Source organism: Melozone crissalis, unplaced genomic scaffold, assembly GCF_028551555.1.
Source record: "Melozone crissalis strain CALT ecotype California unplaced genomic scaffold, PUWL_Pcris_2 ptg000027l_1, whole genome shotgun sequence".
NCBI classification, from domain to species: domain Eukaryota; kingdom Metazoa; phylum Chordata; class Aves; order Passeriformes; family Passerellidae; genus Melozone; species Melozone crissalis.
The window spans coordinates 14,931,125-14,956,531 of NW_026535805.1; the positions used below are offsets into that span (position 1 = coordinate 14,931,125).

Consider the following 25,407-nt stretch of genomic DNA (forward strand, 5'->3'; position numbering starts at 1 on the left):
CTTTCTGTGATTCTAGAGTGTATATTATATCATTTACATGCTGAATTGGGACTGCAGATTTATTTTACCTAGTGACCCTATCCTTAGCACTGATCTCCAGAGCTAAATGCTATTGATAAATCCCCATAGTATGTTCACAGCCTGACTGGGCTAAATTAAAATTCAAACCCTTATTTCTTCAAAATTTCTCTACCTTTATACATACTTCTATGAACAAGATTTTTTTGCTCACCTTAGACAAAGTTTCCCAATAACCAGCTTTAATCAATTCTAATAAGTCAGTGACATTGTTGCAGGCAACAAAGTAATTAGAAAACCCCTAAAATTTAAAAATATGTTTGATATTGGTACAAAGAAACATGTTGAAATGCTCTGGAGGCTGGAAGGATACAAGCCAGCAGCTGCAGAACAGGAGCTCACAAGATCTCCGAGGATGCCCAGATGCCAGGGGTGAGCAGAACACTGGTCAAGGATGTCAGGCTGGAGACAGAGGCTCAACATGCAGCAACCAGACAGGCTCTGAGCCCCACAGGGCAAACCACAGAGATTGCTGCCAGGTCTTACAAGGAGGGCCACTGAGGGCTCCTTGCCATGCAGAATCAGGGGAGGGCAGCAGCAATGCCCTCTGTTCTTCCTGTATCTCCTGACTATGAAGAAGAAGAGGGCACTCTTTGCTGCTGATAGCCCAAACCATGCACATGCTGACCAGGCTGCCACTGCACACAAGACAGCTGCTGAGGGCACACAGAACTCATAGGTCAGCCTCTTCACTGCTGAAGACATAAATTTAAGTCTCTCCCTCTGTTACAGGGCTAGTTATAATGATACTCAAGGAAATATAATTGTCTTTGAGATCTCCACTCCTCTGCCAAATTTAATTGCAACTGATCTACACGTTCTAAAGCTATTAGAAAGAGTGTGACAGACAATGAACATAGACTGCAAAACACTTGTAAGCCCTGTTTTCATAGGTCATAGGAAAACCATACAATTCTGAAGGTTATTTTAATATTTAATATATATAAAATAGTGTTTACCCATTCACATTCAGTTTTTATGGATACTGATATTGTTAGCTTCAAGCATTCAAAAATATCAGTCAGACCCACATTCCTCAAAACATTCTCATTAAATAACTGGGATTCTTTTTAATTCTGTCTCATTTTGATACATGTATGTAGGTTTCTTGCTTTCAACTTCTGTGGAAGTGGGATTCAAAACTTCAGAATTGCTAGAAATAAAGCTCAGAGTAGATGATCTAAATTTTAGCTTAAGTGACATTATGACCATGCACAAGAGCCAGTGACAGTAATCAAGTTTAAGTGATTGGACAATGCCAGTTTAAACCACAACTTCAGCCATCAGCTTCAGACTTTTCCTATTTCTCAAAAACTGAAAAAATGGAATTGTTAGTCCCATGCATAGCAATCTTATACAACACAGCAGAAACAGAGCACAGGCCCATTCAATTAATGTGTTTATCTGAATAAACCTGCAACTGACTTAGGAAAAAAAAAGTGAACTATCCAATATGCCCCACAATGCACTTTTTGTTGTATAAACTCAGATTGCACTACCTTGATGCCCAGTAAAGTCTCTCAGTGTTTTAGCATATTCTAGATTATAAAATAGGGAAAAGGCATGCAAAATGGTTACACGTATATTTTTTGCATTCTTGTTTTCTGAAGATACACACATACTTCTATCAAACTAAGTTTAGCCTCAAAAATCAATACACCTTATGTATTAAATAGTGATTATTTCATTCTTTAAAATGACTAAAAATATAAACTTTCTTACCTTTGCAATGATTACTTCTTTTTTCAAAATCTTCATAGCATAGTATTTGCCACTAGCCTTCTCTCGGACCAGGATAACTTTGCCAAACGTGCCTTTGCCCAGTAGTTTTAAGTAGTCAAAATCATTCATTGTCTATAAGAAACAAAGAACAAGGATTAGCAAGACTTAAGTTATCCATAGTTCCAATATATAACCAAACCTTGTTACCGATAAAATAAAAACAGTTTACAAAAATAGACCAAATTCTGTGATAAAGTTTGTAATCACAGAATTGTTTAGGTTGAGAAAGACCCTTAAGATCATCCAGCCCTGCTGTTAACCAAACACTACCAAGTCTGCCACTAAACCAGGTCCCTAAAGGCCACATCTCCATGTCTTCTAAATAGCTACAGGGATGGTGACTCTGTCACTCCCCTGGGCAGCCTGTTTCAATGCTTGACAACTCTTTCAATGAATAAATTTTTCCTAATATCCACTCTAAACCTCTCCTGAAGCAACTTGAGGCCACTTTCTTTCATTTTTCTTACTTGGGGAAAGAGATCAATCCGCCTCCTCTTGCTATACCCTCCCTTCAGGCAGTTGTGGAGAACAGTAAGGTCCCCTCTGAGACTCTTTCTCAAGGCCAAGCATCCCCAGCTCCCTCAGCTGCTCCTCTTAAGACTTTGCCCTGGACACTTCACCATCTCCATTGCCCCTCTCTGGATACACTACAGCATTGATCAGATCACTGAACTTTTCCCCCTGGATTATGGGGGTTTCATTCTGCTTCCCCTCCCTGTCTTCCAGTTTGGGGAGGGGTTGAGTGCCCAGAGAACACTGCTCTTGCTGCTGTTCACCAAGGCAAAGAAGGCAGCTAGCTGCTGTCATTAAATCTGCAGGATAAATCATTCAGTAGTATTAATATAATGCTCAAAAGCCACGTACTGCACACACTTTCATTTTTATAAAGCACACATAGGACAAAGCCTTAGCCTAAAGCAGCATTTCAAGAATGCACCACATTTGAGAAAGTTCATGAACTCCTGCATTACCAGGGACACACCAACATGGTGTATCAGTAGGTTTTGCATAACACCAACCACTGCACTGATGGCTTTTTTGAAGCATAGACAATCCTAACTGAAATGTTGTACCTGTAAGACTTTACAGCAGCCTTTCCATTGAATTAGACTTTTTAAAATTTCAGTACAGATTATAATTACATGGTATTTACAATAATCAATCTGGCTCTGAAAAGGAGAAGGTGGCAAGTTTTCATCTTTCCTGTGACTCTGTTACTGCCCTAGTTTTGCAGGTTAAACACAGTACATCCAAGGCTGGTTCCTTCCACAGACAAATCGAGTCTCGTAGGTTTATCAGCTCAACTGGCATGCCACACATAGTAAGAATATGACCAGATGATCTCAGATCCCAAAGCAGTATAGCCACTTTCTGGAGTCCAAAGTTTTAGTCAATAATCCTCTTACTTTTGCAAGTTCATTTCACAGCCAGTTCAGAAGCATCAGCTTCATGGTCTATGCAGATGCAAAGATGAGGATGTATAGAAAAAAGAGAACAATACTGAGAACACAGTGACTGCACAGGGCTGCCTTGAATTGACAGCAGAATTTACTTGGCCAGTCACTGTGTGCTTCTACAGCACATCTTTCATTCTGCTGTGTTAGTGGCTTGGTTGCAGCACCACAAAACCATTTTGTTTTGAGTATTGCAACTGGAGAAAAGCAGCTACAAATTCTGAAAGGAACTACCCTCACCTATTCTTGTTATAGCACTGGCCTGCAGCATCAATGACCTTTCTTCCTTCGTGAAAAGCACACCTCAAAACATTTTTAAAGAGTAATTATACTCTGAGTCTCAGTATTGCAAAGTTAAACGTACTTAATCCTGCTTTGTGAGAGAAAAAGATCATCCCTTATCTTTCATCTTCTCAGTGCCTCTTTTTATCTCTAGTCATGGCCTCAGGCAGTTGTGTTGAATACTGCTCTTCTGGATAAAATTCTACTTGTAGTTTCCACAAGAGAATGAGTACTTTCCTTATCTCTACCAGAAATACCTCTTAACACTGCCTACATATTTCACACACATTCCAGGTGTAGAGGCATTGGGCATATCCCTCGTGTGTGACTGCAAATAGCAGCAGCAAAATATATTCACTCAGGTGAGAGAAAAAAGGGCAAAATCACCTCTGAAATTATTTATTCCTTTAAGCTCAAGTGCATTATACTATTACTGTGGATCTGAATTTGCTGTTGACAAACTCTGAAAGCAATTTATGCAGTTGTTCACTCAGAGGCAGTTTGCAATGTGCTCACATATAATGCTGAAGTTCCATCAACCACATCAATGCAAAATTCCTCAGCTTTTAAGTATTCAACCTGCAACTTCAAAGCCGCAAAAGGTCTTCAACACTGCATTTAACACCTGGATACCTGGGTGTTTCAAAGCTTCATTAAGAAGAGGGTGCTTCCCATATATCAATTCTAGCTGTACCAATAAGAATTATATCTTTTTCCCATCTGACTGTTGATTGGTAGCTCCTAAGCCAACTAACCTTGATGCTCACACAAACATTTTGCAGTGATAGATCTTGCTTTGCTGCCCAAACCACCTCACATCAGGAGGAACAAAACTGCATTTATCCCAGCAAGAAATATGAGTAACAGAGATTTCAAAGGCTCAGTATAATTTTTACCTGAAGCAAACTCATTTTACACAACTGAATGTAAAGTAAAAGTTTATTACTACAGACAAATCCTTGAAGAGTCAATTTTTCCAAAATCTACTCTAATGTGTGATAACCTGCAGCATGATGCATGTATGCGAAGCTGTGATCACAACACTCTGTGGCTCGTCGTTTTCAATCAACTAAAGGTAAGACTTCTCAATGATCACTTTCAGTTCAGTACTTTGGGAAGTCAGGTTACCTGCTCCATGGCTCTGTGACAACCGTCCAGCAGAAAACAATTGCCTTTGAGCAAAAGCAGTGAATATTGACAAAAAAACATGAAAAATTAAAAATGCATTCAAAACACAATTCAAGTAGAAGAAGAGTAATTCAGGGCAGAATCCTTCAGTCATAAGCTATTGTGCTCCCTGACAAACAATGGCTGACAGCTTTACTGATAAAAAATACTGAGCTGTGACTGAGTGACTGTGAGTTGAGTGACTGTAACAATCTATCCCTTTACCAGTCACAAATTTATGAGATCACATGCAGCCTTAGAGGAGTAACTTCTCCAACACTTCTGATTTTCTCTAAGACATTGGAATTAGAGAGTGACCATCAGAGTCTGAATTAAACCAGGTCAGAAAAACTGCCCTTTGCCCATATACAGAAGGAGGATCTTGGCTCAACTGATCACAGACATGGATTTGACACTAAGGGCAGCAAGTCAGTCAAACTGAAAGACTGATTTGCCCAAAACTTGCTTACATAATGTTCAGCAAAGCAGTCATGAATCTAGATGCAAGCTCAGTGAAAACAAGTTAAAAATATATGTATATTTATAAGAGAAAGGTAATAGGTTTGCAAGATTTTGAGCCATGGCTTAACAGCACATTATGGCTGTAGTGTTAGTTCTAAGAATAAAGTCTCCTGATGCTCTCATTCCTTAGAAGCTTAGCAGAAGGCTTAGAGATGATACGCAGTGCAGGGTAACTCAAAAAGTCTGCCAAAGAACACAAGACCTTGGGAGATAAAAACACAGATGCCATAGCTAGGGGTGTACTGAAAACTGGTGGAAAAATGGAAATACTTCCTAAACCTGAAGGAAGATGGTAACTTTGGAGGCTCCCATAAGATTGGATTCTTTCTCTTTCATGATTTTCCCTAGTTTTTCATTCCTAATGTACTCCAAGTTTTGAATATTTTCTTCATTACATTACTTTTAGGCTTCCTCTGAAAAATCTGCTCTTTATTCATCCTGCATCCTGCAAATCAAATTTGTAAACAAAGAAAAAGCAATGAAGCCACAGGAAACTGCACTAACCAAAAAAACACGATGTTCAGCTTTCTATAAAACCTTTTTACTCCCCTAAGGAAATATCTGTTGACCATCTAAACACATCATCCCCTATGGATGATCTGCTGAAAAAATACACCCTAATGTAGGTGTTGAAAATTCCTTCCAAAGAAACTACATTTTTTTTGTAATTCCTGATGTGCACAATTATTAGACCAAGTGGATTTTTTTATCTGATTTCCTCAGAGAAAAACTCTACTAAGAAGTAATACTACAGCAATAAGTAAAAGTAGTTTGCTAAGAATTTTGAGTATTACAAATTTTAGTGATGTGTAAAACTTGAATTGCACATTGACATAATTTTAAAAAATTGGGGAAAACAAGAGGTGCTTCTGGTTCTTCCAGCTAATCTAAGCAGGGATGTAGCTGTCATGTTTATTCAAATCAAGTTTCACATCCTAAAGGCTGTTTTCTTTTCGCTACCTTTTCAGAGAAGAACAGGCCCAACTCCTCTCTGTCTTGTCTCTTAATCTGATTATGCTCTTCTACTCATATGTATACCATCTGGTGCATGCACAAGCAAAATTCACTGGGCTTAGATGTAAAATCAGGTGACAAAATAAGCTTTTGTCAAAAAAGGACACATTGTGTAAAAATCCCGGAAAGGAAAGAAATCCAATACAAAAAAAAAATCAATAAAAATGCATTAATTCATTATAACTGAAATGGTTCTGATTACATTAACAACTAAGAAAGCTTAAACAATAGCTTTTCAGAGACATTTCTACAAAAGGGAAACAGTTTTTAAAAGACCCATTTTTCACAGTCCAATGAAGTTGGAGGCATTGGCAATTCCCTGTCATAATGGTCACTTCACATTTTTTATTTCAAAAACTTCTGAGCATCTTTCACTAACATCTTCCAACAGATAGAAATCTGCTGTCGGATTCTGAGTTTTGGCTCTATTATTTCTATTTTAATTTCTTTTTTTTTTTACTTTATTACCTTTTCATTTATCTTTTTTTCCTAGTTCTGTTATTTTGCTCTATTATTAGATGTTGAACATCAACATTCTTCATTTCACCTTTGTTCTATAGAGTTTGCTTTTTGCTGCCAAAGCCATTAAATATTTGCTTTTGGTTGCCAAAGCCATTAAATTTTCCGTAGTCCTGCCCATACACTGTCCCAGCATATTATTGCAGCATTTCTTAAAGCACAAGTAGCAAGACAGAAACAAAACTGATCCTCCTACCCCTGTTCCCACAACCCCTTTTGCTGAATGGGAAAACACACTGCACTGTGGACAAGGAGAGCACATTCCAGATAAACTCCTTTTATCAGACAGCATTCATTTTGACATCTGGAAAACAAGTGTTGTTATGCGGTGGTTTTGCACTCCAAGAGGATACACCGGCTTGGAACACTGCTCAGATCTTCAACAGAGCAGCCCCAAATCCCTTCCACATAATCACACTGCCTTTCACAAGGCTGACACATCTTAAACACTGCCTCTGTCTCACTGCCACTTATATTTTACCCTGGAGCACAGTCATTAAATATCCATGCCATCAGGCTAAAGGTTTACAGTCAGCCTGACAATATATATTCAGAGCATTGTTACAGCTCTATATGATTGATTTTAACTTTTTCTATAGCAGACAAAGGTTAGAAATTTGTATACAATGTAACTGCATAAAAAGAACTCTGTTTGGACAGCAAACTCAAGTTCTTAAAAATTAGGGCATGATAGAACTAAAGTTACCTATGGCATCTTTTTTATATTCTGAAGGGTATAGCTCTCAGCCCTGACTTTTCTATGGTTCTTGCTTCATGTATCACAACAAACAAAACACACTCTATTAGTAAATAGAGAAATGTTCACCATTTCTTGTATTGTTCATCACTCAAAGGCATTCAGTTACGTGAGCTATAAGACTGTTTTGCTCTGTTACCAGACTTATACTTAGTTTTCTACAGGTTCTACTTCTAGCTAGAAAAAGTAAAGTCAGTCCTATGTAAACTGGCTATTATTTTTTCATGCAATTTCAGTGAATTTCTTGAGTCATGTCAACTCTGTATAGCAAATAGGGGACATGAGTTTGAGTAGTCCATACAGGACAAAATGAGCAAATTTTGAGTGGCATCAGATCTTTAAAACATGCTCTTGGCTGTGTGTTTAACCTGCTGACTCTGGAGATGCAACCACAAGTATGTTATAGGCAGCAATGTACGTGTTCCTACTCAGACCGAAAGCTGTAAAGGACCACAGAAAAATGAAATGCTGTTTTCTTTAATTCATTGAAAACTAAAGCAAAGTTATTTCCCAAGTTAGCAAAACCCAAGGTCATTAAAAGCCAGATCCTGCTAGCCTTTCTCATGCAAATCACCTAATTTGTACTGGGTATTATTTGCATGAGAAAAGAGGCAAAAGTACTTGTCTAAAGAAAATATTTTATTACCATACTTTCTAAAATAGCAAACAAACAAAAGGATGAAATAATAGTCAAACAATAAGAAGAATGTTAGCATGTGCCTGAATGGCTGAACTTTGTTTTTCAGAAGTGCCATATCACCTTAACCAATAAACAAAACTAGAGCAGTTCAGCTTTATTGAAATAAATAAGTACTTTGATCTTATATTATGCTGAAATTTCTGTTGAAATACTATTCCCTGCATATTGGTTTACCTGACTAGACCATTCTCAAAAGTTATTTTTTAAGGTCATTACCTTTCTTTTATGATGGGTTGTTGAAGCATCCATCTCTTCTTCTCCTATATTGTCTATCTGAGAAGTTGGACTACAGTTCATCCTCTCCTCTTCTTGCCTCTGAAGTCTGTCTGCTACAGCCTGGATTGCTTCTGTCCATTCTTCCCTATCATGAACAAGCCAACACCTCTATTACAAACTCATAAAATATATTGCATAGTTCATAAAGTTTTTCACATGCTACATTGCTTCAATGTTCAATTCTTATGTTACACAGCAGAAGTCTCATATTAAATCAATCACTTCAATTTCCTTCCAATTCTTGCATTTTCTTAAATGGGGTGAAGTTGACCAGAAAGGATCACTATATGAGTAACTTCAAGAATTAGCAGCTTCTGATTCTCTAAGTGTTAGTGGAAACCTGAAACCACTTGTTCCAGCTATAATACACCTGTGAGCACAGGATGTCATCTCTTATGCAATAGTATCTCATAATAATAACTTACTATTTTAAGAGGGGTTTTGGTATTCCCCCTCCCTTCAAGACATTTTCAGAGGAAAAGAAAATAAGATTTATTAAACCATATCATATGTTCAAGTCTTTATCTCTCTCCTTTTAAAACTCAACTTACAGGCTTTTTCACAAATTTCCCTCAAAAAAGGCACTCAAAGATACTAAATTCCTACAAGTATCCTAAAAACCTGTGGCTGCACTAAGGGACAGGTCCAGGTGATGGTTCCTGTGGAGGGACAAGCAGGGCCAGCAGAGCAGCACAGACACACCAGGCAGCCCTTGAACAGGTCACAGCCCCACACCAAGCACGCTACCTGCTGCCTCTTGCTCAGCCAGAAAGGAATATGGGATATTTTTGTGGTATTTACTGCTGAATGCAGAGTGAGCTACTACACTGCACAAAAAAAAGACAGGGTGGAGACATGGTACCAAGGTAGAATAAAAAAACCTCTAAGTGAAATAACAGAAAAAGCAAAGCTGTTGGTCATTTACTGATACAAAAAAATGATAGCCAGATCATAGTACTGGTCTCAACAGGACAGATGCCCACAGCAGGAAGATTCAGTGCATCTAATAGTAGACAGAGTATAGAAAATTTGAGTGCCTTATCCCATATCTCCTCCATTCATTAAAAAAACTTTTTGGTGCATTAAAAAGTTAATTCTTAAGCGTTTATGAATGTTTACCGAAACAAGAAAAACTAATAAGCCAACACAAAATAAATTATAATAAGCATGCTGCTTTCTGTGCCAAAAGAAAGACACACATTAGGAGGAGTAAGACAGCAAGGCTGGAAATATTTCAATCTAGGCTTTGGATGTTCAAAATTTAACACTTCAGAGACATATCATGACATAGTTTTGGCTTATTTGAACACACTCATCCCACCTACTTGCAGGCAACTCTTCTTACTCTAGTTATGAGCTCAGATAATATTTTACAGAAGCTGACTTAAAAATCTTTAACTAACTGCTCAGAATGTCACAGTTCCAAGTGCTGATTGCTGTGCAGGCCCAGCAGAGACTCTGCTGAGGCTTCTGCACAAGGATTGTGAAAAGGGAAACAAGAACAAAACCCTCACCGTTCCTCTGGAGTGTCTACATGGAACGTCCTCTCTATGACCGTGGTCCACTGAAGACATCTGATAATGAATGTGTTCGGCTTTGGTCGCTCTGTTTTCATCAGCTGACATTCTAGACAAATACATGACATTGCCTTTTTTATACATTGCCAGTTAACGGGTGAAAAGCAAATAAAATGACTTAGATGAAATTCATTCAGCTTATGTATCCTCATTCAGAATCTATACAGCACACAAGGAAATACAGAACAGCAATACAACCACAGGTTTGAGCAAAAGTTAATAGGTAACAATAAAGCAGGTGAAGAAAGCAGTCAGAGGAATTGATGGAATTTGTATCATTGTCCATATAAAAATGCCATCTCCATTTGTTAACTTGGTCTGTGTTATGAGGCTAAGTAGAATATTAGATCCTGGGTTGCTATAGCATGCCAAGGAAACAGCAGTAGCCACTGGCATATTTTTCCATCTGCACCCAGCAGGAGGAATATGACATTTTCCCTTCAATGGAAACCATGTCACAATTACTGATAGTACAGTCACTTCAGGGTAAGGTTTATTATAAAATAGCCTAAGAAAATTCAGATGTTTAAATTAGTCTGATTATTAAATATAGAACAATCCCACACACACCACCAGTGGGGCTGCCCCAGGAAATCATCTAATTCTCTTTGTGCCCTAGGGCAGAATCAGATCTACCTATGCTATTTCTCATAAGTATTTCTCTACACCCTTTCTAAAATCCCCAAAAAGTACTAATTTCAAAACTCTTGTGAGCAAACTATTCCATCCTACTATAAATAAATTAACTATTTTTATTGCTGTAAGATTTTTCCTAGGATTTAATGCAACTCTTCCTATAACTTCAGCATACTGTTTCTTGTCCTTTTGACTAAATTACTTCATCTTTCCAGCAGCCATCCCTTTTAGACATTTGAACACGGCTTTATCTCTTTTCAGTCTTCTTTAAGTCAGTTCAATCCATGTGTCCCTCAACAGCTGTGCTTTCAGATCCAAGATCTTCCTTATCCCACAACTCCAGACATATTTCAGACCACCCATTACTCCTCTGTGGCAGGACCACACTGGTGATTCAGGCAATGGTTCAGCGTTGCTGTGTATCAGTTCTACGATGCTGCACCAAACATTACAGCTGCAAAACTCTGACAAACTAAAACTCTTTATTCATGCAAATACATTTAAACATTTTTGAGAAGCTGAGGTTACTCTGTCAAAAGTGTTACTCGTTTTCCTGCAGCTACCACAGCGTAGACACAAACCATCACATCTCATGTCTGGAATATTATCACTTGTTCCAAGCCGATCCAGATCAAATGTGTGTGTGTGTGTGATCTAAAATGATTCATCAGGTTCACAAATCAATCAATAATGATATGGTAAATGAATTCCTGTTCACCTACAATCTGCTGTAACTTCTTTTTGATATAGTTACCACCTACCAGTTGACCCACACCTTTTACTTATGCAGCTTACTATTCTTTATTCCAGTTAATGTCAACGCTTTGCAGAAGTCATATGACATGTACCACTTAACAAGGCATGCTTTCCTTTCACAGAAATAAATTATTTTGGCTTGACATATTTTCTCTTGACAAATTCAGGATCCTGAAATCTCAACTATCATCTACTGCAATTTTTTTATTTGAAAAAACAAAGAAGTGTGGAAGTGGATATGTCTATCAATAGTATTTTTTTCTGCAGCTTAGCAGAACACCTCAGAAGCTTCACAGACACAGGTATGAGAAACAAAAGGAGTGAATATTGTCCTGTGCACATGTGTATTCCTTGATGAACAAATCTGTATATTCATCATACACCTATAAATTATGATGTAAGTCAGACTGCTCACTGTCAGGAACAGAGATGACATTCCATTTAACAAACATTTCATTAAAAATGAGAAACAGTAGTTCACCCTCATTGCTTACACACGCTCTGCTAGGTCTTGGATGAAATGAGAACCATCCTCAACATGGACAAGAAAGATCTACAGCAGGATGGACACAGGAAGAGGGAGTTTAACACGAAAGTTGGAAGGGAAACAAGGCAGATAGAAGCATGATAAGAGTAGAGTTGTTTAGGGTACCTAACCAGGATTGTAGCCCAGTGCAATTATCCACGGGATCAAAGAAACCCCCATCCCCAGGGGTATGGTTGAAGTCCAGCTACAATCACAGTGACAGTGAAGGGAAGGTTAACAGGCTTTTCTTTAACTCTCTCAGCTGAAATTGCAAGGAACATGTGGGGCTACCTTCCCAGCAGAAGAGACTAGAAGCATTGTCTGCTCTAAGATTATCTCATCTTACTCCTGACAAAACCATCCTCTCATCTTTAATCCTATCACACTTCAATCATGTAGGCTGAAATTTTCTTTACTGGGTGTCTGCCGAAAGCTGCACACTGCTGGAAAATGCTGCTTTTGGAGAAGAGACTTAAAACTTGGCAAATCAAGACCTTTGAAATCCTTTTAGTATTCCTGTGAAAATGAAAGGCATCTGGCCACACTACATGTGGGAGGGATAAGAGTGCAGTGGGAGGAGGGTAAAAAATTACAGTAACAATTACTAAAGCATAAAATCATTGAAAAGTCTAGGCATTGAGTATAATCCAGAGACTACAGCTATCTACTGCCTCTCCACATGCTAAATTGAAAGCATTTCACTTATATTCATAATGCCTTACCCTCTTCTTCAGACAGTATGACAAAAGATGTACTTCACTGAGGCAAAATCCAATGGAGAAAGATGGTGTACAGCAAGCTATTTACAGGAGAGCTGTTATCAACAAAAGATGAGGGAATAAAGGGAGGAAAGTGGTAATAGGACAAGAAAAAGACTGGAATCTATATGAGAAAGAAAAGTATGGGGATAGCTAGAATATAGCCAAACTGGAGTACCTAGTTTAGAGAAAGGAAGGTGGAAAAAGCTGCCAGGGAGAAACATGAGCTGACTGTGTTAGGACAGTCTGAAGGAAAAAAGGTGCAAAAATAAACCTGCATAAAAATCTGTACCAATCAAAAAGCACATCCTCTCCAATGCCTCTGATGGAACTGAAGATTTTGAATTCCACCATTTATTTTCTCTTTGTCAATACAGACAAATATGCATACATTTAAATTGCATTATTTAAGTTTTCCAACTCATGTACGAAAAAAATGGAACTAATAGAATTACATCTGCTTATGACCAAATGCTATGTATAATATGGTCTTCACCTATATATGTATAAAATATAATATATAGTATAGTATATGTAATATATAGTTATATATTATAGTTATAGGATATTATATACAGTTTATAATATATATTATATAATAGACATATAGTATATATAATATACTATAGAAAGTAATAAACATATACATTGGTATATACTTTAAGTAAATCTGTATCTAATATATACTTATATTACTCTTTTTAAGTCAACCCTCAAAGTGATTATGCACATTATTAACAAGAACAAAATAATTATTAACATTACAAATAATAATAAAACATTTTTACAAAAAAAATTATTCTGATTTTTCATTACAGAGGATTAATTAAATCAATGAAAGGTACTAAAAAACCTTAAGAATTGAAAATGGTACTGAAAACAAAAAAACCTCCAGACAAATAGCCCCCAAGAATGCCATTGCACTATCACTGGAGGAAATTATTGGAAAATAAAATTTAGGAAAAGTTAATTAGTTTTGGTAATATTCCGTTATGAGTGGCTAAAGATTTGATTTCCTCGTAGAAGGTTAAGATTGAATACATTCCTATCCATCCCTTATGAAGCAAAAAGGGTTGCAGAAAGAAGTGGAGGACCAGTGTATTCCCAAAAGAGGTGTGCTACCCATTCTTCTCAAGTAGGTAAAAATAACTTCAGTCTGCTGATATTTAGTAGCCCCACATGCTTCCCATGCTGCTGTACACAAATGTAAGGGCTGAACAGTATTCCTGCCCTGACTGCAACATGAATAAAAATTCATCTGTGAATATCTTTCACCTACTACTAGAGGAAAGAAATCTATTAAGATGAATAAGTGCTGTAATACACAGTTACTGCTAATTATCAAAATATTTTTCTACTAATTAGTGGAAAAAGCATAGTAGTTTAAGACTGAGTGAATAGTTTGGAAAATACAAAAGCACAGAAGAAAGAGTGAAACTGGCTACTGAGAGCTGGCTCCGAATGCTCGAGTGATAGTTGGGTCATTACCAAGAGGAGAGAACATTCTACCATAATGTCTTCAAGTTTGCTACTATACATAAACATATGTAATTAAAGGACTGAATCTCAACTCAAAACAGTTGGAAGTCTAAATTATCATTCAAAAAGATGAGTAAGCCAGTAAACAGACAGACTCAACTTTGTGTTCTTGTATGCTAGCCATCTACAACTTGGAATTACACATTTTATTCCTAAAGCTTTCTGTCTTCCTGGGATGAAACCTCGGTCATGAGAACTTTTCCTTTAATATTAGAGGGGAGGAAATACCTTGGGGGAGAACACTTGTTCAAAGCAGCAAAATACAAAAACAGTAAAACAGGGAATGACAACTCTGTTCCAACAAGTGCATTTTTCTCCTTTGGCCATTTTTGGATGTATACCGAAAATGGAAAAAAAATTAAATCAGAACAGTAAAAAGAAATGCAATGGATGTTTCTCAATTATTGAAATTATCCTTTTAAAAAACAAAACAAAGTCAGGTGCATACCAGAGGTTAACTTTTGTCTTCATATCAACAACCAACCTGACAATTCTAAAATGCTAGACTATCTTTTTCAAATAACTGCTACTGTCTAAATTAAGTAGTTATGCTAGTTAAACTCTCCTGAGCAACTCTAACTACAAACTGTATTTCAAAACGTTCTGTTTACTTTACACCATTCTGAACCACAGATGACAAAGTTTGCTTGAAGCTGTAATTACTCTGCAAAGCTGGGAAGCCAATTAGAGGGCCTGAAACCTGCCAGTTCCAAAAAAAAAAAAAAGCACAGATCATCTGTTCAGATTTTATTAAAAAGTTTAAAGTTTGAATTCTATAACTTTAACTGTATAATCACCAGCATTCTTTTCCTAAATGCAGTCATTCAGCATTTAAAAAAATAGAACACTAATACCATTTTATTATTTCATATATGAAAGGCTTCAACTTCAGCAGAATGTGTTGATATGGCTAGACAGGAATACTAAACATTCAAGCAGCCATAAAAAATTGTACTAAAAAATGAACAGAAGGTTGCATATCTGAGAAATTATTTCTAATACAGACAATACAGACTGAGTTTTAGCACAGAGGATAACTTCCCGTGATTATCAAATTGTATTAAAAAAATAGTATCAAGCCACTGCTTGCATTATTTATAATGTTTACACTTTTTAACATACAGGGAGAGTGTTGTCTTTACACAGATGTGTATGTCTCTATGTATCTATCTATTTGCATAATAATTTAACCTTGATTTCTTATTTTTCTCTTGGTCTTTCCTTTACAAAATAAACAATTTTGTCCCAACCTTTGCCTATTTAATTGCTAATCTAATTTTCCTTTCATATCAAAATCAATTAACACACTCCTTACAAATACCTTTTTCTGTTGCTGCTACTCTGCACTCCAAATCCACACTTCTCTCATGACCTTTTTGTCAGACAAATAGTTGACAAATAGCAGAACTAATAGATCATTTTCATAACACAGAGGCAAATACACAGATTTTTGCTCATACACACATGAAAGTCCATGGATTTTACACATAAGAACAAACATACGTGTGTAGCCATACACACACCCTTTGCTTGGTCCCCTTTTGATTCTCTCACTTTACCCACTCCCTGAGGGAAATCTGCTTCTCTGAGGCTCTCCAAAAGGCTTTGTTCCTTCTTACTACATCCTATCTAGGGGGAGTATCACCCTAAACCTAAATTTGGTCACACAGAGATTTATGTGAACAATTTAATATCACTTCTTTTATCCAAACAAATACAGGTTTACCCTAAAAATGCTATTCCCAAAACTGTTCATAATAGATTGTTTTTGTCCATTGTTCCCTTGACCACATCACTCTCTTTTGGGCATTTCCCATTTCTTATCCAGCTCTATCACATCAAATATAGGTAGCTGTTCAACATTGTCTGTCCCCACAGCCTACTCTCACCCTTGTCATCATGTTTTATTCAGTATCAAAATGCCACCCATCCCTTTACTGTGACAATTTCATCATCAGTTTTCTAAAGCATTTCTAATTTCTTTCTGTTTGTCATACTAGTTTTCTTTAAAATCCTCCTTAAAACTTTCCTTCACCATGCATTTAAAAACAGGAGGGAGGGAAGGAGGGAGGAAGAAAAGAAGGGAGATGAGAGTAAAAATCTAACCTTGACAATGGATTAGTTGTTGATGTGCTGAGACCACTGCCTGTACTACAGGCTAATACTGTCTCATAGTTTTCTCATACTCCCCCCATCTGTTTGCATCCATCTGCTGTCACTTGTTTTATATTTGGAATTTTAGTATTTTGGAGCAGGGACTGACTTTTTGTTCTGTATGGGTAAAAATCCCACTTCTGTGGGGCTTGGCTCATGGCAAGTACTTATATGTGCTTTGATAATATAACAACAAATATGACCAAAAACACCCTTAATTATATTCCTTGAAGATGTAAAAGATCAAACTTTGTGCAGTTCACCATGCTGCAAAGTCTTTTATTTCCAATACTTCAAAAAGTACCAAGGTAGCATCTATGTCTTTGTGCCACTACATTTGTCATTTGCCCCTTCACGCAAAGAGGGAGAATGGAAATAGAAGATTTCTGTATGGGTTTTGCCTGGGCTTTACTTTGTTTTCATGGAAGAAAGTAAAATTAACTGTCCTTCTCTGTCTTTCATGCAAACACTCCAGTTTTATTTTAGCAGCTGGGTATAATCACACTGGCATAAAAACTTTCAGGTCTGGCTACAAACTTCTAAGTCAAAAGGACGGAATAGCAACTACACCACCTAGAAAGTATTCATAAAGCAATTTTAAAGCCTCCCAAACATTTCTCCATCCAATAGAGATGGAAATATTTCCTATACATGATAGATTCGAGTTTGAATTTCCACAGATGTATTTGCAAATGCAGTATATAACATGTACATTGATTTTTTTTTCTCTCAACTAGTGTTTTCAATATTGAATTAACATTACTTTTTCAATTTTACTATTATTACTTTGGAATCAAACTCACACTGTAATTATAAGTACAGTTATATCTTAATTCTGGGTTCATGTAATCCAGTATGGTAACAAATTTTTTTGAATGGACTTAAATCTCATTGAAAAGTTATTTCTGGAGTTGCACACAAGGTTGTGTCTAATGCTGAAGTATTTTGATACATTAATTAATCTCACTTATAACAGACATACATATTTCCCTACACATTTCTTTAAAAAATATCTTCAGAATTCTTTACATCCTAACATTATGCCCCCGAAATCTTTCCATTTTCCTGTTTTGAAGATTTTTAGATCCTAAAAATAATAAAATCTTGTCTCTGGCCCACTGAAGAGTTAAGACTAGGAAAAAGTAGCACAGATTCTCCATTTAGAATAGCCAAGGTTCTTGATAATCATTTAGACAGAGAAAATAAAAACAAAATAAAGTTTAAAAAGGTTACCTTTTCATGGTAATAATATAATAATAAATTGCTTTTTATTTTTAAGGACAATAAAAAGGGTAGCTGTACCAGAGTGCTTAGAAAGCATTATCTTTCAAGACAGGAAAAAAGTTCCAGGTGACATCATTTTTGGCCAAGGTTCAAAGGATACTGTGAAGGGATACAGCTCTTCCCAATTATTCCCCATGTAAAGATCAAAACGAAGGCAAAGGGCCAATTCTTAGAGACACTTCATCCCAAATGTGCTGTGTGATTACCTACACACTCACTGAGCATGTGAGAAGTTGGGGTTTTTTTAAAATTGGTGAAGTCACAAATCTTCCTCAAGTAGAACTGAAGTAGAAATCTTCCGCACTCTGCTTTCCTAAATAATGCTGACAATCAAAGACCAAAGTGGTTCACATAAAGCAGCGTTTATTCCACTTATACAGAAGTGAGCCAGTTGAAAACAGCACCATGAGGCCATGTTGGATTTTTTTGAGGGGGTGGGAGGGCATTGAGGAAATACATCCTGTTACCCAGAGTATTAGTTTTGTTCTCAAAGAAGCATAATGGCATTTTAAAAGACAGGACTTTTTATCAGGCCTTTGCCTGTACAGAGAAGTCATACCAACTGAATCCAAAATTATTTTTAAACTGGTTCTGACTGCATAAATGCCTAAGCAAAAGCAATTTAAATTAACATATTTTATTTTGCAGTTGAAGTGGGCTAGGAATGCACACCCACTCAGTTACCATGACTCAGTCAATCAAGAGTATCTGTACAAGCTACAGCAGTTTGATTACTTGCAACTGCTCCTCTCTACCTGAAAAGAGCTGAACTGATTTTGAACCAGACAATTCCAGAAAGCTCACACCTCTGAATTTACCCCTGCAAACCAGTATCACCCGGATTTAAGTTTTCCCAATGAACTTCCCACCCATGTAACTACACCGCCTTCATTTATCTTCAAGTGCATGGTGAGATACCACGGCAGAGTTTTGTGTGAGTCTCAGTGTCAAGGCATGAGCATGAAGGGACTAACAGCCTACTTCAAATACACAGCTCTCACAACTCCCATTTAAAAGAAGGTGGGTTTGTTAGGTATAAAATAAGCTGGCTCCACAGGAGAGGAGCCAGTGATTCCTACACACTATTCAGTATCACCAAATCTGGCTGATTTGTTCTTCCCGCAACCTTGCAGCAGCTCCAAGATGCAGGGCAGGGTGCTCATGGCTGCCTTCCCTGTGCACCCAAAGCCAGGAGAGTAGTGGCCACAGAGGGGTGAAGTCCATTCAGGACACCTAAGGCCAGACTGTGTCCTTCCCCAGGGCTCAGCTCTGTCATACCCTTCACTCAACTGTGTTTCATCTTCAGTGCTCCAAGGAAGAGAGATCCCTCATCTCCATTTCAGGCCCCCATGGTTCCCCCATGGTTTTTGGGTGGCTGGCAATGGACTGAGGCACATGTGTGCTGCCTCAGTCTCTCCCTCTCCAAGAAAAGAGTCTGTCTGCTCACACACACTTCCAAATGCCTTCCCCCTACATTTCCTCCCAGAATACTCCAAGGAAAAGGCCTCTGAATGCTCCATTCTATGACAAAACATTCCTCAATGAGAAAGGCTCTATTAGCAAAGACATATTTATCACTGGAAGCACTTTTAGCAGTCTGTAAAATAACTTCATTCTCTCCAGCCTTCTCCTCATTCCCAATGGAGTTCACAGATGACAAAAGACCAAAGAAAGAGAAATGCTTAGGTGTGGAACTTAAAAGTTATCTTGGAAGGAATCAGGGAGCCACACTAGGGGAAATGATACTACGCCTAGGAAAGAGCTTTACTTTTGCAATATAAAAAATGTCACAGGAGTGGAAGGCAGGGGACACTGGTGGGAAAGTATCTGCACAATGGAAGTAACTAGCTTTACAGAGTTGCTAAGAAAGTTTTAAACAAGAATCATACAAAGTAGAACTGTGCAAACATTCCCATGTTTAACTCCAACAGTACTACGAAAATAATACCACAGCCTTGGCCTTTTCTGCTTAAATAACAAATTGCAAGCAAGAGCCAAAGATGTCTGTCATTTGGAGAGCAAAAAGTAGACTGAGACCACACTCTCACTTTACAGATAGCTACAAAGATTACATGAAGATAGGACTGTAAAGACATATCTTTAAGTCCCTGCCAACCTAATCAAGATGGTATTAACAGTGATCTCACACTCCATCTGCCTGGCTAGTAATTTATGAAAACGTACTTCACTATTACAGGAAAAATATGTTGCGCTGCTTGTGGCCACAAACCTACTGCAGCAGCTCAGGAACTCTTGGATCAGAGGCCATGAGACCAGTTCTTGACATTTACCAGGTACTTCCCATGAGATGTGATCCATTCATACAGCAATTTTGTTTGTTTATTTGCCCTACTGATGAGCTCATCTTCAGACAGATAAAATAGATGATAAAAAACTTACAATCCCTTGCAATTTAGAGTGTAATACCATCCTGGTTTGCTTTTCATCCTGTGAATTCTACACAGGCACTCCACCTAATTTCATGAGATTCTTTTGATGAGTGTTACATCTCCCTATTCTTGCACTGATCAGCCAACATTTCTGATAAAATTACACCTTTTCCTGTCAGAAAAACAGAAAAAGTCATGCTTATCAAAACTGGATTTTTTCAATTAATATTGTATGCTTTAGCTTGCATAGCCTAAGAATCAGACCTATGAGACTTGCTAGTTGCAGAAAGGATTTTATTTTTTTTTTGGTGGGGGGGTGGTGGGGGTGGTGATGGTGTCATTTTGGAAAACAACGTGAAATCTTTCCGTTTCCATCAAGGCAAAGTTCAGGGACAGCATTCTAATATCAGATTTACATAACAGAACCACTGGGAACCAAAAAAACCCAACCAAAACCAGTACCAACACACTAGTAATTATGTTATAATAACTGCTGATTATGTATTTCTTTGCTTAGCAGAACTACCATTTGTATCACCCTTCTAGTTGGTGCAGCAAGGGAAGACAGACTATGCAATGGAGAACATGGTAAAGCAGGACAAAAAAGCCCACTGTATTTCTAGAAATTGTCTTTCTGCTGAAAACCAGGGACCAAGTATCTAGAAAAATATTTCCTGGTAAAAAAAGAGCAGTTAGAATATGCAGAGCAATAACTAAGGAATGAATAATGGCCATGATTTAGTAAATTCCTACTCACATGAAAAACTTAAAGACATCACTGCTTTTATGCTGAATACCAACAAGGAAAAACAAGCCTCTAATGCTATTAGATGGTTTGCACAATCAATATCATTTTCTATTGCAATCAGAATATCTTCTAGCTGTGAGATGAGAGTTTGGAGCACAAGATTATTTTCTTACCAAATAAAATACACAAATTACTTTGTATACACAAAGGTAGAGTCAGTCACAAGTACAATTTTATCAAGAAAATAGGAAAATTCAGTCTCAGTAGCACTTGTTCCATCTTCAGCAGTGAAGATGAAGGGAACCCTTTCCCTAAGTACAAAATTAAAACTAAACACTGCCACTTTTTGTATTGCAGTACACTTAGTAAAATTTTTCAAGAAATTGGATAAATCCTCTGAAAGGTTCTAGCTGTGATATCTGCAACTCAGAGAGATTTTTTTTTTTAATTTTCTCCTCAAATTTTTTTTTCTTTAATTTTCTCCTCAAATACTTTCATTTCTGTTCGGAAACACTCACCAATCTCACTCTGACTGATCAAAAACCCTACAAATTTGTCTTTTAGAAACATTCTTGGAAAACACGCAATCTTCACTTTATCCAACAGATACACATTTTGTGGCTTTGTTAATATATGCAAATTGTCTGATTGCTTGAAATTACTCATTAACCAGGCTGGAGAGCTGATTACCTGATTATCCAAGAGAAAAATAACTTAGCATGATTCTGTGTCATTTGAAAGTCTAGATAATTTTCTAATTAATTTGAGTTTTCAAGTGAATTCAGAGATACTAATGAAAAACAGAGAAGAGGTCAGCGATCTAAATAAAGTTAAACTTTCCAGGAATTTTCTTCTTACAGCAATCATTTGTCAAATGTCATTGCTATTTAGAGACACTTTAGACACATACACAAAAAAAATGAGAACTTAGACATCTAAAAACATTCCAAATGGTTCTTCCATGCTACTGTAAATACATCTTGTAGAGCTGGATGTAAGATTAGTGGTGCATTAGTATGGCACATGGCACTAAACTTGCAGTGTTACCAATAAATTCTGAATTATACACGAAGCAATATGTAGCAGATAATCTGTCAATATGCTGAGAGAATAATAAATACTGGAAATACATACTTGCCACTGAAAAGTTGTTGAGTGGATATGGCAGATCCACATCCTGGGGCTTCTCCTTATAGCCTATGAAAGAGCCATCTGTCTTTAGCAGGAAGTATCTTGGCCGCCAGTTTTTTATATATTCTCCTAAAGGAGAAGAAAAAAAAAAGTTCATTAACACTGTAGAAAAATACCCAAACTTGAATATTAAAAAACATATCATATTATCAGCATCAAACATTAATTATACCAAAATCTTTTCAGATGTTTTCAGTTTTAGAGAAAACCTTAACTCTGTCCAAAAGAAGGGACAATTGAATTACAAGGGTAAGCCTGGAATCTACAACAATGCCTCTGGAATAAGAAGTTATAAGCATGGTATATTAGTGTTGTATAATTCTGAATTTTATCACTCTATACTGTTAAAATATCCTGCATGCTTACACAATAAATAATTAAAATTTTTTTTCAGGGAAAAAAAAAACCAAGTTCTACAGCTTTACTTTTAATGACCACATGAAATCTGAACTGCTACAAGGTAGAACACTTACCCTGTTGAGCCAAACCAAAAGTCATTCATTTTCTCAAAACATACACTAAGCAAATACAAGGAAATTGAGGGTAATGGAAAAACCTACACAAAATATACTTTAAAAATATAACTGAAAGCAAAAGGAATAAACAGGAAAAAGTAGAAGGCAATTATCTTCTAAGAGGTAAGTCCACCAATAACCTATCATGCCACCTTTCCCCTACCCCAGCCCGAGCAAAATATTCTCAATTCTTAATCTATGAGGAATTTTAGATCACAAACATATAGAACACACAACTCCGTAATTAATGCCACTTATTTGCTACTAAGAGTAAAACATTTCATTAATACTATTATACTTTACAATGTCACACCAGAATTCAGTAACAATTTCATTTTTAGACTGCAATTACTCATTTCAGTACAAGTTAGTTTAGATTTCCCCAACTTCCCTCATCTTTGATTTCTATAAGCTCTGCAATCAAGATAATGACTATTACTAAAGCTTTATTTAAAGTCACTTTCATCATTATACATGTGAATATTTTCAGAAAAAAAAGTGTATTAACAATGCAGAATTTCCAACAAGGAACCTAGGACTTCTCACCATTTGTGGGATGCTCAGAACAACCATCCTGAGGGCTGCACTGCTCCAGGGCTAAGCCCCAGCCTGCAGTGTCCTTTACCATCTCAGCACCTTGTTAGCCACAGCTACACAGCTTTTAAGCCATTCAAAAGTCAGGAAGAAGTTTATATCCATTTAACATGGAAGTTACTTCATTAAAGGATAATCTAAAAATTCATTCATTGCACCTTCACCTTTCCATCACAGCAATCAACTAATTGTCACAGAAGTTTAACATGGGAATTGCTGACATGGCCTTGATGTACTTGAGCACAGCTTGTAAGGATTTTGACAATATCCATGGCTTAACTGCAGCCACTAACATGTCCAATTTTCATGTATTTAAGCAGAGAAGGGGAGTATGGAATACAGGATGGAGAAAAGAACAATTAACACTGGGCTACTTGGGGCTGGCTTTTGTAGCAAAACTCTTTCTATTGAGTCCCGCTTCTAGATAGTGGGGTCCTTGCTTGGCTTTGCTACACAGACATTTTCACATAGGTAGAAAGAGTAGAGAAAGTCCAAGTGTGACTTAATTTGCCCACTAAATGAATAGAGCAGATATGGCACTAATTACATTTGCATTGATGCAGAGCTTTATCTCAGGCCTCTAGTTCTGGTTTGGCTGGGAACATCCCTACTGATACTTCCAGTCTGAGCTCATTTCACAGCAGGAAATCCCAATTAACATGAAAGCATACAACAAAAAACAAATCAAAACAAACAGGTACAAGATACTTTGTAAGCTGAAGAAGAAACACAAATGCAGTGTGGGAAAAGCAATGTGTAACTTTAATACCAACAACAGGGAAAATCTATATCAGCATTACATGAAGAGCAACAAATTAAGTTTGCTGAATACTTGAACATGAAATAACCATAGGCCTAAGTAAAGGAATGAGTCATATTTTAAAAATATTTAAAATATGCCCTGCAACAAATTTTATGAAATTTGCATGGACTCAATAGTTGAAGCCAAAACAAAACCTTATGTATCAGATCATCCAATATAAGTTTTAAAAAATATTAACACCCTAGTTGCCTTCTTAAAGGGATGAAAAAGAGAATCATCTGTATTTTTCTGATAAATTATTTCTCATTTCATTGTAAGAGCAAGTGAGAGGAAGTGCCTGTTACTGGGTTTGCAATCTATCCAGATCTTAGCCTCACCTAGAAGGCAGGCACCTACACCTGCTGAAGAATTCAAGGGCAGCATGGAGACAATATCAACCTGCCTAAAGCAGGTCAGCCCATCCAAGGGCTCAGGTTTCAAAGAGAGTCCTCCTTTCTGCAAGGAATAAACTGGAGAGGGAGATAAGCAGATTCTGCTCTAGGGATCAGGGCTGATAGGGTAAGTACACTTAATAGTCACTCAGGAAAGAATGGCAGCCTTTGTTTGCTTACATACACTCTCCAGAATGAAACCTGCTGGAAAAGGAGACCATTCTTCCAGGTGGCCTCACAGACGCAGCACACACTCCTCTGATGCTTACTCCCTCTTCACCACTTAGGACAACACTCAAGGTTGAGTACCCAGAAGGAGCCAAAAACAGATTCTCTTCATTAGAAAACTGGGCAGATTTTTAATCACCTGCTGAGTTATGCAGCTGATGCTATGCCTGGAGAAGAACCATTAGAAGAACAGAACAGCACTTTCAAGCTCCTCTGAAGAGAGTTAGCAACTCTGAATAGAAGCTAATCATAGGACAGGTATGTATCAGTTTACCTATGAGCATAGCTGTACCTCTGTCTTTGCTCTACAAACTGGAGCCTGACACAGAAAAAGCAATTTTAAAACAATTGCAAAACACTATGGCTTCATAAGGATCCGTATATCTGTTTCACAGACATTTCTTTGAAGAATGTTTTTCCCAAGTGCTTTCCCAACATGAGTCATGCTCAGACTACTTTTTCAAAAGCACTGCTTTTTCTATACGAACACACAAACCTTGGTTTTGCCTTGAAAATACCAATAGTCTAGTTCCTCTCCAAGGCCTATATGTGAATATTTCTCATCTGCCCTATATTTACTTTGTAATTTAATTAACAAATGGGTGAACACTTTTGAAGACTAAACAGTGGAATCAGAGAATAGTTCACTTAGCTGCTCAAGTGGGTTAAGGGCTCTCAAGATGCACTCTAGGTTCTCTCTTATAACTGCATTCCTTTTACATAACCTGCCTAAAGGTAGAAAAATATTTTAGTCCATACTTCTTAA

General features: G+C 37.2%; 1 protein-coding gene across 2 annotated transcripts in view; it reads right to left on the reverse strand.

Moving 5' to 3' along the window:
- AKT3 (AKT serine/threonine kinase 3) overlaps positions 1 to 25,407 on the reverse strand; it is a 151,210-nt gene that overhangs the window by 50,226 nt on the left and 75,577 nt on the right. For both annotated transcript variants that reach the window (XM_054280516.1, XM_054280515.1), the window contains exons 3-6: positions 22,054 to 22,179; positions 10,066 to 10,177; positions 8,492 to 8,636; positions 1,801 to 1,932 (exon numbers count right to left, since the gene is read on the reverse strand). In XM_054280516.1, coding sequence (XP_054136491.1) covers positions 1,801 to 1,932; positions 8,492 to 8,636; positions 10,066 to 10,177; positions 22,054 to 22,179 — 515 coding nt within the window. The remainder of the gene's footprint in view (positions 1 to 1,800; positions 1,933 to 8,491; positions 8,637 to 10,065; positions 10,178 to 22,053; positions 22,180 to 25,407) is intronic.